The sequence below is a fragment of the Gavialis gangeticus genome, unplaced genomic scaffold, assembly GCF_001723915.1.
Source record: "Gavialis gangeticus isolate Ggan-Ray unplaced genomic scaffold, GavGan_comp1, whole genome shotgun sequence".
NCBI lineage: Eukaryota > Metazoa > Chordata > Crocodylia > Gavialidae > Gavialis > Gavialis gangeticus.
The window spans coordinates 990,436-1,006,251 of NW_017729007.1; the positions used below are offsets into that span (position 1 = coordinate 990,436).

Consider the following 15,816-nt stretch of genomic DNA (forward strand, 5'->3'; position numbering starts at 1 on the left):
AAAAAAAAAAAAAAAAAGGTGATTAAAAATGGTGGTGGTTGTTTGCTGTATTTTGTCCTCTGGAGCAGCCTATGCCTCTGAGTACATCATACCTCTAGAAATGAATGATTCATAAGGTACATTTCCTGTCTCAACTACACGTTCATTTAGTGGCCTGAGTTGCTAGTTACTATATTCTTTATGCGTTTTTTAAGCGATTGCTTGTGTTGAAGGAAGGTACTTACATTTATGAGGAGACCAATTGGTAGTTTGCTACATCATGGATTTTAGCACAATGCTCCTTTCAAACTGTTATAAACACTGTTAATGATTTACAGTGCAGAAAGCTGTGTGGTGGTACTGTTTGAGAGCACTCGTAAGCAACAAGTGAAAAGAGCATTTTCAGGGTAATTTTATTGTTTTTAACAGTAAAAATATAATGTTGAAGAAGAAAGTTTTTCATGTTAGGGCACATTTAGTACTAAATTCTATTCTTTTCTCTGTAAATATTGGTATATAACAATCAAGGCACTTTTAACTCAGCTGAAACTCGACAAAGCTTTCTCTTAATATTGGAGAGATGTTTTGCTAATGAGTGTGTTTAGTAGAATAAAAGGTTTATGTATTAGATGTGGTGAAATTCATTGAGGTCTAATTGCATAATTTCAATCGAGAACAACTTGAGAATTTTATTTCTTATCAGAAAAGTGAAATAAGTTATCGTATGGCTCTAGAGGGTTTCCTGTAATTCTTCATATTCACTGTGTGAGAATTAAATAGACACAAGATAAATCATTTACATTTACAAAGCATGTGTTTTGTATAAATTTTAGTATTTTATTTCCACTCTGACAGCAATTATCAGCTCTGTAAGGTTGACCTACTTGGCAACCTGATCAAGGGAATAAAAGTCCATCACAGGGCAAATTAAAAGTAAAAGTACATGCAGAAGTATTTTCTATTTCATTCTTATGTGTAGGTGACTTGTGTACTCTGTGGGCCCTGTGTTGGGAATTTTTTTAATGTACTGCATACATTGGTAGCTGTTTCATAAATTTTGCTTTAAGATAAGGCAAGCTTAATAAATAAAACTATTTTTGCTATCTAATGGATCCTTTTCATGTGCATTTAGCTGAAGGAAAGCAGGACCAGCTGAATACTATTAGGTTTGTGGTTCTGGTATGATGAATATAAAAAGGAAATGGCCCTCCAAAAAGGCTGTGGGGGAAGGGGGAGAAGAAAAAAGAATGTGGATTTCTTTCTGTATCTATGTTTCAAACATACTAATTTACTGATTTTTAAATTTAAAAAAAAAACTAGATTTTCTTACCTTATCTTCAGGTAGCCCAAATAATCATCTGTAATATGAGTGGATATACCATTATCATTTAATTTTTATACTGTGGCAGCAGCTATATGCCTCATTCAGGAGTAGATCCTCACTTTGGACACTGTACTGACACACTTAAGCCTTGGGTCAAGTCTGTGCTAGAAAAGGTTTGCTGAAATAACTGCTCTGGTAAGCCCTCCCAGTGTAGACTTCTCTTACACTGGCAAAAGTGTGTGTTTGCCAGTAGAGCTGTGTTCCTGGACAAAATAAACTATATGGGTGAAAGCACCCTTATTTACATGTTACAAATAATTACAGAACAAAAGCACTGGCCTAAGCAATTTTGTTAAGCTGCCAGGAGCTTTCTGTGTAGACAAAGCCTTCACCTCTGTGCTGAAGAATAACACTATAGATAGAGTAATACAGTAGGGTGAGCCTTAGACACCGCCACCAAGGAGCAGACAGGAATTCACACCAAAGACACTCAAATGGAGATCCAAGCAACAGCAAAACTGTTAGCTTCAAAGGGACTTGAATTATGATTAGGGGTCTGCCCAACTGGAGGAGCTAGCTGGCTAATTTCACGAGCAGATCATGGGGTCAACTGCCATTTTTGAGGCTTATCATGGCAGCCCCTCCCCCCCACACACGTGCAGACACGCATCTGATTGGCTGAGAAGCTCCAGTTGCTCTGGCCTCTGCCACTGATTGGCTCAGAGGGCTGCCTGTCCTAAGTCCCCACCCCTTGCTGCTGATTAGTGGAGAGGGGCAGGGCGGCATGACAGGCAGCCCTCTGAGCCAATCAGCAGTGAGGGGTGGGGGCAGCAGCCATCTTGCCTACTCGCCTCTGTGCCAGCAGCCCCATTTCTCCCTTCCCCCCGGTGGGTTGCATAGCCAGGAGGATTGCTAACTCACACTGTGGAGTCAGCATTTTATTTTTAGTAATTTTCTTTTCCCTGTGGATTTCCTGGAGATTACCCGATTTCATAATTTTCATGAAATCCCGATATGAGTAGGTCCCTGGTTATGATTAAACATTGGGCCCAGTGCTTGGGGTATAGGGAGTGAAGGTTTTTCCCTGGCAGAATGATATATGTGCTTTACAGATTTGACTTTGGTTTTTGTCTCAGAAAGAGGCAGCTCCAAGAGCTGGATATAAATTTTTTAAAATCAAGTTATCACTAACACAGGCACCTGAGTTTTATATAAATTGAGACAAATATTTTCTCATGAAAACAAACCCATAAGTTTTGCAAAGGGGTATGAAGATATAGAAATTTCATTCTTGGAGAAGAGCCCTGCTCTGTTGAATGAACTTATGCTGCAATTATAGAGTATACAAAACCAATAAAATGTTAAAAATGAACAACTTTTAAACACTTGTTTTCTTTTTTTTTTTAGCACTGGCTGGACCATTCTAAGCCCATTAAGAAGCAAATAAAAAGTAAGTAATGCAAGTGTACGTTTATTTTATTTCTCCCTTAATAAGTAAATTAACATATTTTTGAAAATGATTGTGAATCTTTAAATATTGCCTTTAATAGACTGAATATTTCTCAGATAATGATTTCAATGTAATGGTTGGCCAACTAAATCTTCTTGTGTGAAAGCAAGGATTGCAGGGAGGAGTGGAATAAAGTTAAGCTCTCTTATTTAATTTTTTTTAAATCGACTTTCATGGTTGCCAAAAATTCCCTTCCTTTTTTTTGTGGGGAGGAAACTGATGCTTGGAATTCCACTGCCATAAGACTAGGCTTATGGCAAGCCGTCTGAATGCAAGCTTTGGTTGCTATTAGAGCAGTTGCTGTTCTAATAGAGTCAATGGACCAAAGATCAGCTTAGAAAGCATATTAGCCCTCCAGTTCCCTGGCTGTATGTAGGGAGTCTGCATAGTGAGGAGGGTACTCATTCCTTTTGCTTTTTAAAACGCCAAATTCAATGGCTTAGAAATGGGCAATGTGTGGTGGGTCCTAAGGTTTGAAAGCTATTATTAGAAGTTATGACAGGAAGCCCCTTCAGCTTTTGCACAGGGAGTATCTACTGCCTTCCCTGGAATCTGCACTGGGGCATTTTCTCCTGGTTTCATTTATTTAGTTCCTGGATATGTAAGTGAACTGCAAACTGGACCGGTGCTGCTTGCGATTTGGTGGGTGCCAGGGAGAAGATCCTGGGGACTTCATTGACAAAAAGTGTTAATCCTTTTAACATGCTGATCCTTCCACCCCTCTAAGACAACCAACCTGAAACCCTTGATCAAGAAATTAAGTTCTGAAATAGCTCTGGGTTCAAAGAAGTCCTTCAGATTGTGGTTTCCTAACAGTTTGGTTTTAGACCTGAGCAAGGGTGGATCCAGAGGAGGTACAATGACATGGTCATGCCCGCCTTTCTGACCACACCCCAGGATCAGCAGTCAAGAACTTCTTTTAAGTCCCTAAAGTCTTCCCCCTGAATCCTCCACTTTGCCCACAGTGTGATCTGCCAGCCTGGATGCAGGTTCAGGGAAGGAGAACTTACCTGCTGCTGCTGCCGCCATTGTAGTTTTCCTTGGCTGAGCCCAATTCTTCTTGCAGTCTGGCTATAGTGTGGCAGGAGAGGCTCTGGAGCTCTGTCTGCCTCTTGGTCAGCCTGGGATAGCAGTAGCAGCGGAAGAGGAGAGAGGCGTTGGCACTGAACGCAGAGTAGAATGGAGGTGGCAGAGGTCAAAGATTCTTTTCTGGTTTGGAGACCTAAAAGTAGTCCTTAATTTGCTGCTCTTTGTGGTGAGGTTTGCTTGCCCCAAATTGGAAGGGAAGGGGGAGGCTGGCAGTGGGGGTGCAGCTGTCCCTGCAGTGCCAGTCATTGCTCCCACGCCCCACTTTACAAAATCCTGGATATCTATGGGTCTGGATATAATACAGTGTGGCAGTCTTAGGAAGCTGACTTCTGCTGGCAGTGGACACAGGCCAAGTGTTCATGTTTGATTTAGGAGACTTAACCAGTAATCTTAGATTTGGTTGATCAGAAGAGCAAGTCATACCTGACCAACCTGATTGCCTTCTATGATGAGATGACTGGCTCTGTTGACTCAGGGAGACCAGTGAATATGGTATACCTTGATTTTAGCAAGGCTTTTGATACCATCTCCTGTAAGTCTCACAGGCAAGCTAAGGAAGTATGGGCTGGATGAATGGACTGTAAGGTGGATAGAAAACCAGCTGGACCATTCTGCTCAGAGGGTAATAATCAATGGCTTGATGTCTAGTTGGCAGCTGGTATCAAGTGGAGTGCCCCATGGGTTGGTCCTGGGGCTGGCTTTGTTTAATATCTTCAGTGACCTGAAAGATGGCAAAGAGTACACCCTCAGCAGGTTTGCAGATGACACCAAGCTGGGAGGCATAGCAGATATGCTGTGGGGTAGGGCTAGAATTCAGAGCGGCCTAGACAAATTGGAGGATTGGGTCAAAAGGAATCTCATGAGGTTCAACAAGGATAAGTGCAAAATCCTGTACTTAGGAACAATCCCATGAACTGGTACAGACTGGTGCTGACTGGCTGGGTAGCAGCTCTGCAGAAAAGGACCTGGGGGTTACAGTGGACGGTAAACTGAATATGAGCCAACAGTATACCCTTGTTGCCAAGAAGGCTAACAGCATACTGTGCTGCACTGGTAGGTGTGTTGCCAGCAGGTCAAGCGAAGTGGTAATTCCCCTCTATTCAGCACTGGTGAGGGTACATCTGTAGTACTTTGTTCAGTTTTGGGCCCCCCCACTACAGTAAGTATGTGGACAGATTAAAGAGTCCAGCAGAGGGTAGCAAAAATGATGAGGGGGCTGGGGCACATGACTTGTATGGAGGGGCTGCGGAACTGGGCTTACGTAGTCTAGACAAGCGAAGACTGAGGGGGGATTTAATCGCAGCTTTCAACTACCTGAAGGAGATACAAAAGAGGATGGAGCTAGACTGTTCTCAGTGTTGGCAGATGATGTAACAAGGAGCGAGTCTCAAGTTGCAGCAAGGGCAGTTTTGGTTAGATATTAGGAAGACTTTTCTCACTAGGTGGATAGTGAAACACTGGAACAGGTTACCCGGAGAGGTGGTGGAAGCTCCATCCTTGCAGGTTTTTAAGACCCAGCTAGACAAAGCCTTCTCTGGGATGATCTAGTTGGGGATGGTCCTGCTTTGAGAAGGGTGGGGGGCGTGGACTATGTGTTCTCCTGAGGTCCCTTCCAACCCTCATTTTGTATGATTCTATGGTTCTATCATTGTCTTTTCATCACATCTCAGTCTGCTTTTCTGCAATTGGATAAGTGATCAGCAGATGTGGATTCTCTGATATTCCAAGGAGAAGGAAAAGCTACCTTTAAGAAACAAAAAAATATTTCTTAGCATTTTAGCAGGATTACTTGCTTTCCCAGTGCATGATCCAGATAAAGGACTATGTGAAAACCAGCTGGCTGTGAGCTGTGCTGGGAGAAGTGGAAGGGAAGCAAAGCCGTTTGATAAGGGTTGCAATAGTTCTCTTTCTGTGGGATAGAGCCTTTCCTTGCATTCTTGCTCATACAAGTACTAAATGACTGTGCAGTAACCAGTTACCGCACAATATGGTCCTTAAATGGCTTGTTGGCGATACTGACTGCACAGTAGCATCACGTGAAGCTCTGTGCCACGTGATGCTACTGCGCAGTAGTAACTAGCTACTGTGCAGTCAGTGTCTCATGTAGACATGACCAGTGTGTTGAGGATGTAGATGTCTCTACTGATCCACAAGTTTGCGACTCTTAAAAAGCACTTTTTCCTGTATCCCTGACAGACTGCTTAAAAGCTGCAACTAGTGCACCTTTCAGTTGTACATATCTTTAGTAAAACAAGCAGTGAGTAGGTGCACACATACCACAGTGGTGGTTGTTGTAAAAACCTCGATAGATACTAATTATCAGTGTCCCAGTATCTTCAAGCCAAGACTGGATGTCTTTCTGGAAGGTACGGTTTAAATAGACAGACACTTTTCCTTCACTTATGGCATGACTGGGTAAAATTCTATTGTTTATAATGCTGTGTGTCAGATTAGGTTGCTCGTAAACTTGCCCAGAGTCTATGAGTCCATGCAAGTATCTATGAAAAGTCTATGAATCTTGCAAGTATGCTTCATGAACTGCACTGGCTTTCTGTCTGTTGTGTGGTGCATTTCACTAGTAATAGTTCTCACCTCTAGAGCCCTGTATGACGTACAGTCTGTTTATGATCTTTGCCTGCGCATCACGATAGCATGAATCAGCAAAGATGTATTGGCTAAACATATTGTAACAGACTGCCAATGTGGGCTCACCAGACTGGCTTGAGATACTTACCCGGGGCTAGAAACAGTGCCCGTGAACTCGGAGCAACCCCAAGGGTGGAGCAGGGGAGCCCTGCCCTGTGGAAAGGAGAAGCCGATTGAAAGAAGGGGTTTTCAATCCCCTCATTCGCATGAAAAGAGGATGGCTGGAGTTGTGGACCAGCCACCCTGAGCCCTGGTTGGTTGGTTTGCAAGCCAGGGAGGGACTGCCGGAGGGGATAAAAGCAGCAGCTGAACTGGTGGTGGGGGCTGCTGACAGTGACTCCAGGGAACGACGCAGGAGGCCTAAGAGCTGGGGTGAACTGACCCAGCAGAGGAAGCAGAGAGACACCTCTGAAGAGCCTCGAAGGCCCTGGGAGAAGGAAGCGGCAGTCAGCCCTGCCTCCAGCCCTGCAGTAGAGAGGGAGCAGTGGCCAGGGCTTGGGGCAGAGAGCTGGTGCCCCAAGGCCTCATCGCAGTGTGCTGGACATGCCGGGTGTCCCGGAGGCTAGGGGTGGCAGTCAGCCTCCCACTCCACTGCAGAGAAGAAGCAGCGGCCAGGAGTGCAGGCAGCATCCTTATCTGGAGCAGGGAGCTGAGCCGGTGAGTTGAGGAAACCCCTTACCTCCCCCGGGGAAGCGGGACAGCAGCAGGCAAGGCATTGGGATCCTGAGGATCGGCAGAGCACCAGGACAAGGGTCCTCAGGAACTTGGGGTGCAGGCTGGCACTCTGAGCGGGATACGCGAGCCGCGAGGCATGTGGGGTGCTTGGCCAGTCATCTGGAGCAGGGGTTTAGAGCAGCAACCCCTGGGAGCTGCCTGTGCTGCTGACCCTCTGCCACTGTCTGCCTCAGAGGGGACTCAGTCATGTACCTTATTCTGCAGCTGCTTGTCATCGGATGGAGTCCCTGAGCTTTGTGCTTGGATCATGCCAATTGCTGCAGGAGCCTGCTCTGTTGCTTATTGCTTGCCTTTTGGTTGCCACGGAGGGTCACCCTTCAGCCTCTTTGGTGAGGTTGGGGTTTGGTACAACTTGATTGCTGCAGACTAGAGGAGCCTACACTGTTGCAGTCTGTCACTTATTGGGAAGCCTGTTGGAGCTGCCGGAAGCGAGCACCCTGCTTCCTTGCTGTAGCATCTCAGCAGTGGCTGAAAGCTGCCAGTTACCCTACCTGTGGTTCTTGTGTCAAGGTTTGACTAATGCATTCTGGTTTGTTTTGTGATTCTGCTTATGCCATTTAAGTTCATTTATAAATAACCTTTCCTGTTATTCTTGTTTTGTAAATAAAATGTAAATAGTTAAATCAGTTAAGTGTTAGACCTTCTGGGGAGCAGGGGCCAGCTGGAAAGTAAACTGGTGCTGGCTGGAAGCCCTGCCCCACTCTCACCACACCATCCCTGATATTTGGGCAGGGGTGGCAACTATTGGACCGCCACCCGGGTTACAATATTTAGGCATTTATGTTTAGAAACAGAAAGAAAAGTTTCTTTTAGCAGTGAGGGGAGATTTTTTGCACTTTCACATCAATTTGAAATTGCTTCGTTTCACAGTACCTTAAAAGGGAAACCTTTGGAGAAATATTTGCTTGAAAAATGAATCTGCTTAATTACTATACTGGTTGGAATGGCAAAGAGTTATGTGCCACTTGAGGACATCTTGGCATTTGTTTGCACTTCTGCAACAGTGTGTCCCACCCTGGACAGGCCCAGATATGATCTACCCATTCTTATCTGCAGATGCGCCAGAAAATGAGGGTTTGAGTGTGTCAGTAGAGGGATGTCCCCAAGCATCCTCATCAGGATACTTCTGCGTTTGGAGAGTTCAAGCAAACATGGATGGGTATAGCATGTTCCCCAGAGGACATTTCCACTACAGTGTATACAAGCCCTTAATTTCTTGCATGCATGTTTTTGTTTAAGATACAGACCTATGCTAGTGGGATGAGGATTTCTTGTTTTCATTTTTTTACTCTGCACAGGTTTTGAGATCACAACCTGTGTAAACTTTATTTTAAACTCTCTCTATATACAGTTGGACCTCCTTACACTTTGCACTTTCGAATTAAATACTATTCATCAGAACCAAACAACCTTCATGAGGAGTTTACAAGGTAGGAAATAAACTAATGCCTCACGGTAGGGTTATATTTGGGGTTAAGTTGTGGGGGGAGATATTTGGGTTACGTACACTGCCTTGGTGTGAATATGTATCATGCTCAGACTTCTTGGTGGGTTGTTTTTAGCATCTAAGGGATGTAATGTCCTTTTTTACCTTTTACTAAAGATTTTTTTCCTTTGGCTTCTCATATTGTTTTGTCTAGAAGAGCACTTGTGGTATTTCCTTCCACCTGTCCATGAGTTTTTGAGCTTTGGCTATGAAAATCAGCGGCAGTCAGCAACATGAAAAGGGGGTGATGAGCAGCAGGGGTATTAACTGATACAGCTACTCTGGCAGAAGGGTGTGGAAGGAAGCTCTGCAGGCTGAATGACCACCACCCTCCTCTCCTTCCCTTCTACCTTCCCAGCACCCTGGCTGCTGACACAGAATATGGCCCACTAGTTGATTTCAGTTTTGATACCCCAGGTGTGGATCATCAAAAAAGGAAAAATATGTTGAGACACCCAAAAGCAGCACACTTTTGGGAGGAGTGGCTGTATAGTAAATTGCTTGTTCTTCTCTCCTTCATTGTACCTCCCACGTCTGGAGCTGATGAAAGCTGTTTGATGGCAACTAATCATGTACAGACTTCCCAGATTGACGTGTGACCTTTTGAGGAAATGCCACATATCACAGGCTGTTTTGTGGCCTTTAGACCCATGATCTCTGCTTGGAGAGCCTTCCATGATTTGGATGAGATTTTGCATCATGAATGAAGAGGCTCTTTGGCCCAGTTTAGCTTCTCTCATGCTTTGGCCTTCCGGTTTTTTTCATGCTTATTTCACATGGGAGAGTAGGCCTGTCTCTCATATTTTATTTTATCTCTAGTTCTCAAAATCTGGCAATCTTGCTTCCTTCCTTTCTTTTCCTTCCCCCTTTTAATTTATTTCTTGTTAATTAGTGCACTGCTAATCAAGACAAGCTTCTGTGCCATCCTGTTGCTTAAAGATTGTAAAGATTAAGTTGATCATTTTAATAGTGTTTATCAGACCCTTCTAGAAGACCTGTTTACTATTTCTTCCCCTGTGTGCTAGAGTGGTTAAGTATTTCTTTGACTGCTGTGAGACAAACAGATTAAAGAGCTAATTTTTATTGCCCACTGATGTAACTACCACAAAGGTTTCAATATCCCATTTTCAATTTACTGCCACAGCAATAACCTGATAAACGGACATGCTTTTATAGAGAGCATAATTAACCTGTGGGACTCACTGCCACTAACATAATTTAGTGCAAGAGATTACAGGAGTCAAAAACAAAAATTAGATGTGGCATAATAACGAGAAAATTCACTTATAGTTGGTACAAGTGTTTATATAAAATATGCTAGAAAGGTTGTAAGCCTTCTTACATGGGGCTGTAAGTTTGATGTTAAATTTACCCTTTGGTCAGGTTAACATGATTGTCTGTTAAGAGATTTCTTACACATTCCTATGAAGCATACGATGCTAGTCACTCTCAGGCATAGGACGCCAGACTAGATGCATCATCGATGAAATCTAGTGAGACATTTCCTATAAAAGTACATCTGATGGCTTTTGCAAGCCAATCACTGCTAAAAACAGAAAATGGTAGAAAAATATTAAAGATGCTTTTAATTGCTGTTTCTAACTACAAAATAGTGTTTCCATTTCTTTCCTTTTACAAACATAAGGATAATTAAAGAAATTCACTTAACTAGCAAATGACTATGTTGACATAATGGAGAAGAAGGGGGGAGACAGAACCAATTTGAACACAATCTTTGCTCGTGCAAGTTTAGGCAAAGGAAAAAAAATATTTTAAGAATAGAAGTCTCTTTGTGAAAGTTCTTGTTCCTGTTGTCAGACCTCTGCTGGTTAGAGGATGTTTCCCTTTAATTTGTAGAATGAGCTAACTGAGCAGGTGTAAATTCAGTGATACTTCAGTGAGAATGGAATGGAAGCTGTGAGATGAGCTAAAGGAAAGTCCAAATAATCATTTTGTCATCACTTATAAAAGAAAAAAAATCATTAGATTTCAGTATTTATATTGTACATTTTCATGGATTTAGATGCCTTTTGAGGCTGTCACAATTAACACCTTAATAGGAAAGTGATGAAATTCCCTCTTCTCCCCCCTTCCATTTGCAATTAAAAGCAAACAGCTGAAATACAATGCACCAAGGAAAGGTGGGAGCACTTCTATCTGAAGGACCTCATTAGTTTTCATTAGAAAGACAAGAGAGCATGTGTTTACTGAACCTTTGTTGTCACTTGACGTTGGGGTATGGCAACTTGAGATGCATGCATTAGCAGCCTTCACAGAGAGAGGAAATTGCAGTGTTTCATTGACCTGGGGAGAGCTGGGGTATCCCTCATGCTATCAAAGTGATATTGCTGCATTGCCTGGAGTTTTCCCCAGACATCAGCAGAGCTCATGAGATTTAGACCAAGGGTATCAAACTTATCTAGCCCTATGGGGCAGGTGAGGGGCATAGGGCCAGTCTGTGTGCTGGATCAGTCCACAAACCAACCCCATGCACCAGAGCCAGTTCTCAGAGCCACTCTGGAGGAGGCATTTCATGCAATACATGCCCTGGACCAGCCCTGTATGCTGTGTGCAGTGCACTCCAGCCCTAGTCCGGGGCTCATGCATGGAGCGGGCCGGGAGCATATGCTGCATGAGGTGTCTGTGCTGGACTGGCCCTGCATGCTGGCTCCTGTGTGTGGGGTTCGTTGTGGACCCAATCCAGAGTGGCCCCAGAGACAGCATGCAAGTCTGGTCTGGAAAAGGCGCCATATTTAGTGCACGCCTCAAATCAGCCCCCTGTGACATGTGCAGCACCCATGCTGGACTGGCCCTGCACACTGTCTCTGGCACTCTGGGACAGTCTGTGGGACAAATCCAGACCCTGGACTGCCCCCTGTGCCACATGCAGCACCTATGGTGCCAGGTTCAGCCCTGTGCACTGCATGCAGCCAGACTGGCTCTGCACACTGAATGCAGCGTGTGGGGTTAGGATGGTGCGTGCTTTGTGGCTCATTGGGTCAGTCCAAGTCCCACACGCCAGATTGTAGGGCTTCATGGGCCAGATCTGACCTGTGAGCTGTATTTTTAACATCCTTGATTTAGATTTTTATGGACAAGGCAGTAGGGACAGATTCCCTGGATTAGAATGCATGTACATCTTCCTTGATTTAATTATAAATGCAGATGAACTAGTTTGAATAGCAAATTAGGTAGTAGCTGTGTTCTGTACACCAGACATGTATAATGCAGGCCTAACCTTGAAAAATCTGGCTCCTAATTTTATGCATCATGAGTTGTTCCATAGCACAGGGCATAAAAAGCTTGCTTATGTGCCTCTGGTTCCTGTTTCCCTTTCTGTATTGAGCTGGCTTAGTCTACTCGATATTGAAAGGTCAACTCACTACCTCTCTCATCTTGATGTGGTGTGAAAAATTAATTTGAGTCCGAACTGAATATGCTAGCAACTGAGTGACTTATCCTTTCTGTCCTATTTCCAACATGTTCTCAAGTACCTGTGGAGAAATGAACAGAAAAAGTGGGAAAGAGAGAGATTTGTTCCACACCTGCTTTGAATCCCAGGGCCTTATTTTCTTGATGGGTCTTTAACTGATCATCAGCTTCATCTCTCAGCTCCTTTTTTAGCAGGAGAGGCTGGAACTGGGATCTTTGCCACCCATCTCTTGTTTCAGATTGGGACTACCTAACCCAGAAGTCATGGCAAGAGCCATGTATTCTGAGGTGGTTGCAGGGGAAGGAGAGGTTGTGTGGAAAGTCCTACACTGCAATTTCCATTCCCATCCCTGTCCTGTTCCTGCCCTCCTTCTCACCCCTAGAAAAATGTCAGTATTTTATTTCTCTGAAAACAAAAATCTAATATGCAGCCTGAGAGGGGCAATGGCAGGTCCTGAGGTTAGTGTGCTAACCCAGGGCATGGAAGAAGAACCAGCTCCATTGAAGACTTTCCTGTGTTCTCTTGGAACAAGTCACTTCATCTCTCTGTCTTCGATCCCCATCTGTAAGTTAGGGAGGCGAGTTTTAAGTAAAGAATGGGAGAGACTTGGATACTTCAGCAGGGGTGACCATGGAAGTGCCCAATGTATTCAATAGGTAGGCCTCTCTTTATCAGCTCTCTCCCTGGAATCCTTGTTTTTCTCTTTCAGAGCTCTTGGTTTTTTTAAAGAATAAGTAACGTTACAGTTTGACTCTTTGCCACTGTCTAACTATTCCCTATGGTCAATGTCCACTTTCTCTAGGAACCTTTGGGTTTCTGTGCTTTGGAATTTTGTGTTCCATCAATCGTTTTGGTCCCAGATCAGGAAAGCACTTAAATCCCATTGATTTAGCCTGCACTTATGCTCACTTCTGAGTACACGCCTATGATTTCATTGCTGTGCTAAACTAGGAAGTTTTCTGGAACTGGCTTCTGAAAGGTGAGGAAGGCTTTCCACTTCTGCTGATTCCACTGAGTGTTCAGTGTACTGAACATTTTCTGCGTGTTTACAGTACTCACTGTGGCGGATGCACTAAGGCCATTCTCAGTCAAGAAGTCAGTTTCTGGAAATTTATCATTAAGTGTTTTACCATATTTACTCAAATATAAGATCACCCCCAAATAATTAGAGTCCTAGAAAATGAGGGTTGGAAGGGACCTTAGGAGGTCATCTAATCAACCCCCCTGATCAAAGCAAGACCATCCCCAACTAGATCATCCCAGCCAAGGCTTTGTCTAGCTGGGTCTAACCTCCAAGGAAGGAGAGTCCACAGCCTCTCTGGGTAACCTGCAGCGTTCCTTTTATGCTGCACAGCTGCACAGCTGTGCTCATGCCACACTGCCAGGAGCACCTGCATGGCCGCTCACGCCACACAGCTTAGAGTGAATGCTGGTAACCTGTTCCAGTGTTTTACTGCCCTCCTCCTGGGGGAGTTTTTCCTAATATCTGACCTTAACCATTTTCATTGCTCACCGTTGGACCCTCTCCAGTTTGTCCACATCCTTTCTGTAGTGGGGGCCCCAAAACTGGACACAGTACTGCAGATATGTCCTTTTCTAAATGGTCCCTCACCTGTTCTTTCCTACTGTTGGCTGCCTACATTGTCCCCAAACTGTGTTGCCAGGTGCAGTAGTCTGGGAGCTGATCTTGCCTGTGAAGACTGAGGTGAAAAAGGCATTGAGTACTTCAGCCTTTTCTGCATCCTCTAAGTTGCCTCCACTTTCCCTGATCCTTCTTTTGTTGCTGACATACTTGCAGAAACCCTTCTTGTTGTCCTTCGTTTCCCTTGCAAACTGCAACTCCAGTTGTGCTTTGGCCTTCCTGATATCATCCCTGTATATGCAATATTCTTATACTCCTCCCTAGTTGTTTGTCCAAGTTTCCACTTCTAGTGAGCTCCCTTTTTGTGTTTTAGCTTACTAAATCATTCCCTGCTAAGCGGTCTTCTGCCATACTTGCTAGTTTTCCTGGGATGGTTTGTTCCTGTGCTCTCAGTAAGGTTTCTTTAAAAGTACTGCCAACTCTCCTGGACTCCTCTCCCCATCAGACTGGCCTCCCAGGGAATCCTGCCCATTGGTTCCCTGAGTGAGCTGAAGTCAGCTTTTCTGATGTCCAGGATCCTCACTCTGCTGCTCTCTTTTCTTCCTTTCCTCAGGATCCTGAACTCAATTTATCTCATGGTTGCTTCTGCCTAAGTTGCCATCCACTATTACATTCCCCACTAAATCTTCCCTGTTTGTGAGCAGCAGGTCAAGAAGAGAATGGCTCCTAGTTGGCTACTCCAGCACTTGCACCAGGAAGTTGTCCCCAGCACTCCCCAAAAACTTCCTAGATTGCCTACACATTGCTGTATTGCTCTCCCAGCAGGTATCAGGGTGTTTGAAGTCCCTCATGGGAACCAGGGCTTGTGATCAGGAAACTTGTGCTAGCTGTTTGAAGAAAGCCTCATCTTCCACTTTCTCCTGGTCTGCTGGTTTATAGCAGACACCCACAATGGCATCACCCTTGTTGCTCTCCCTTCTGACCCTAACCTAACTTTCAACAGGCCTATCTCCAGTTTCATACTGGAGCTCTGAGCAATCATACAGTTCTATTACATAAAGTGCAACTCCTCCTCCTCTGCTCCCCTGCCTGTCTTTCCTAAACGTTTTGTACCTATCCATGACAGTGTTCCAGTCATGCGAGCTATCTGGTCAAGTCTCTGTTATTCCAGTCACATAGTTCCATGACTGTGTGAGGACTCCCAGTTCTTCCTCCTTGTTTCTCAGGCTCCATGCATTCTATATATAAAAAATTATGAAATTCCTATAGATTCCCAAGTATAGAATCTAATTTTTGGATGTTTGCCTAGAAATTGTTCTCTTCTCACTGTTACAGCAAGGAAAATAAATCTGGGTGGGGGCAGGTGGCCACCTTGACCTTTGACCTCCTATCTTCTTTCTCCTGCAACTCTTTCCCCACACCTTACTATCAGACCTCACTGTCCCTGAGCACATGGAAGTGAAGGACACATTTGAAAACACCGACTTTGTACTATGGGTTCCCATAGACTTAATTCTTATAGAATTGATGCATTTGAGCTTTTTTGAAGTATCTGCAAGTTTTAGCATAGGTACTCCGTAAACACCTTTAAGCAGCATTTTTGTACCTAGTAAACTATGGATGATATTAGTCCGAAGCCTAAAGGCATATGGTTTGCTGTATAGTGCATTGAGCAGGATCCTAGCAGAATTAGCAGCGTTTCAAGCCCTGGTGATCCCATATCTCAGCACTACTGAGTATGTGTATGTACTCCAGATACCCCCACAAATGATCCATGTGCTACTTAGCCCCCAACTTACGACTGGAACTGAGAGGTCTTGTCATGAGTTCTAGGATGGTCCAAAACTTTATATGCAGATGAGGTTCAGGGCAACCTGATTTGGCTTCACTTCATGGAGGATGGGGCCACACTAATCCTATGCTATAGGTGGAGACAGATTGAAAGAGGGATTGTGGGTGAACTTTGTCAGACGTTTAAGGTTGATGGAAAAACAGGAGTAACTGGAAATGGGAAAGAGAGGCACAGCTTGGC

The 15,816-nt window shown here is 44.2% G+C and overlaps 1 protein-coding gene across 2 annotated transcripts in view; it reads left to right on the plus strand.

Moving 5' to 3' along the window:
• EPB41L4B (erythrocyte membrane protein band 4.1 like 4B) overlaps positions 1-15,816 on the plus strand; it is a 236,630-nt gene that overhangs the window by 31,475 nt on the left and 189,339 nt on the right. For both annotated transcript variants that reach the window (XM_019509253.1, XM_019509255.1), the window contains exons 2-3: positions 2,711-2,753; positions 8,635-8,713. In XM_019509253.1, the coding sequence (XP_019364798.1) occupies positions 2,711-2,753; positions 8,635-8,713 (122 nt within the window). The remainder of the gene's footprint in view (positions 1-2,710; positions 2,754-8,634; positions 8,714-15,816) is intronic.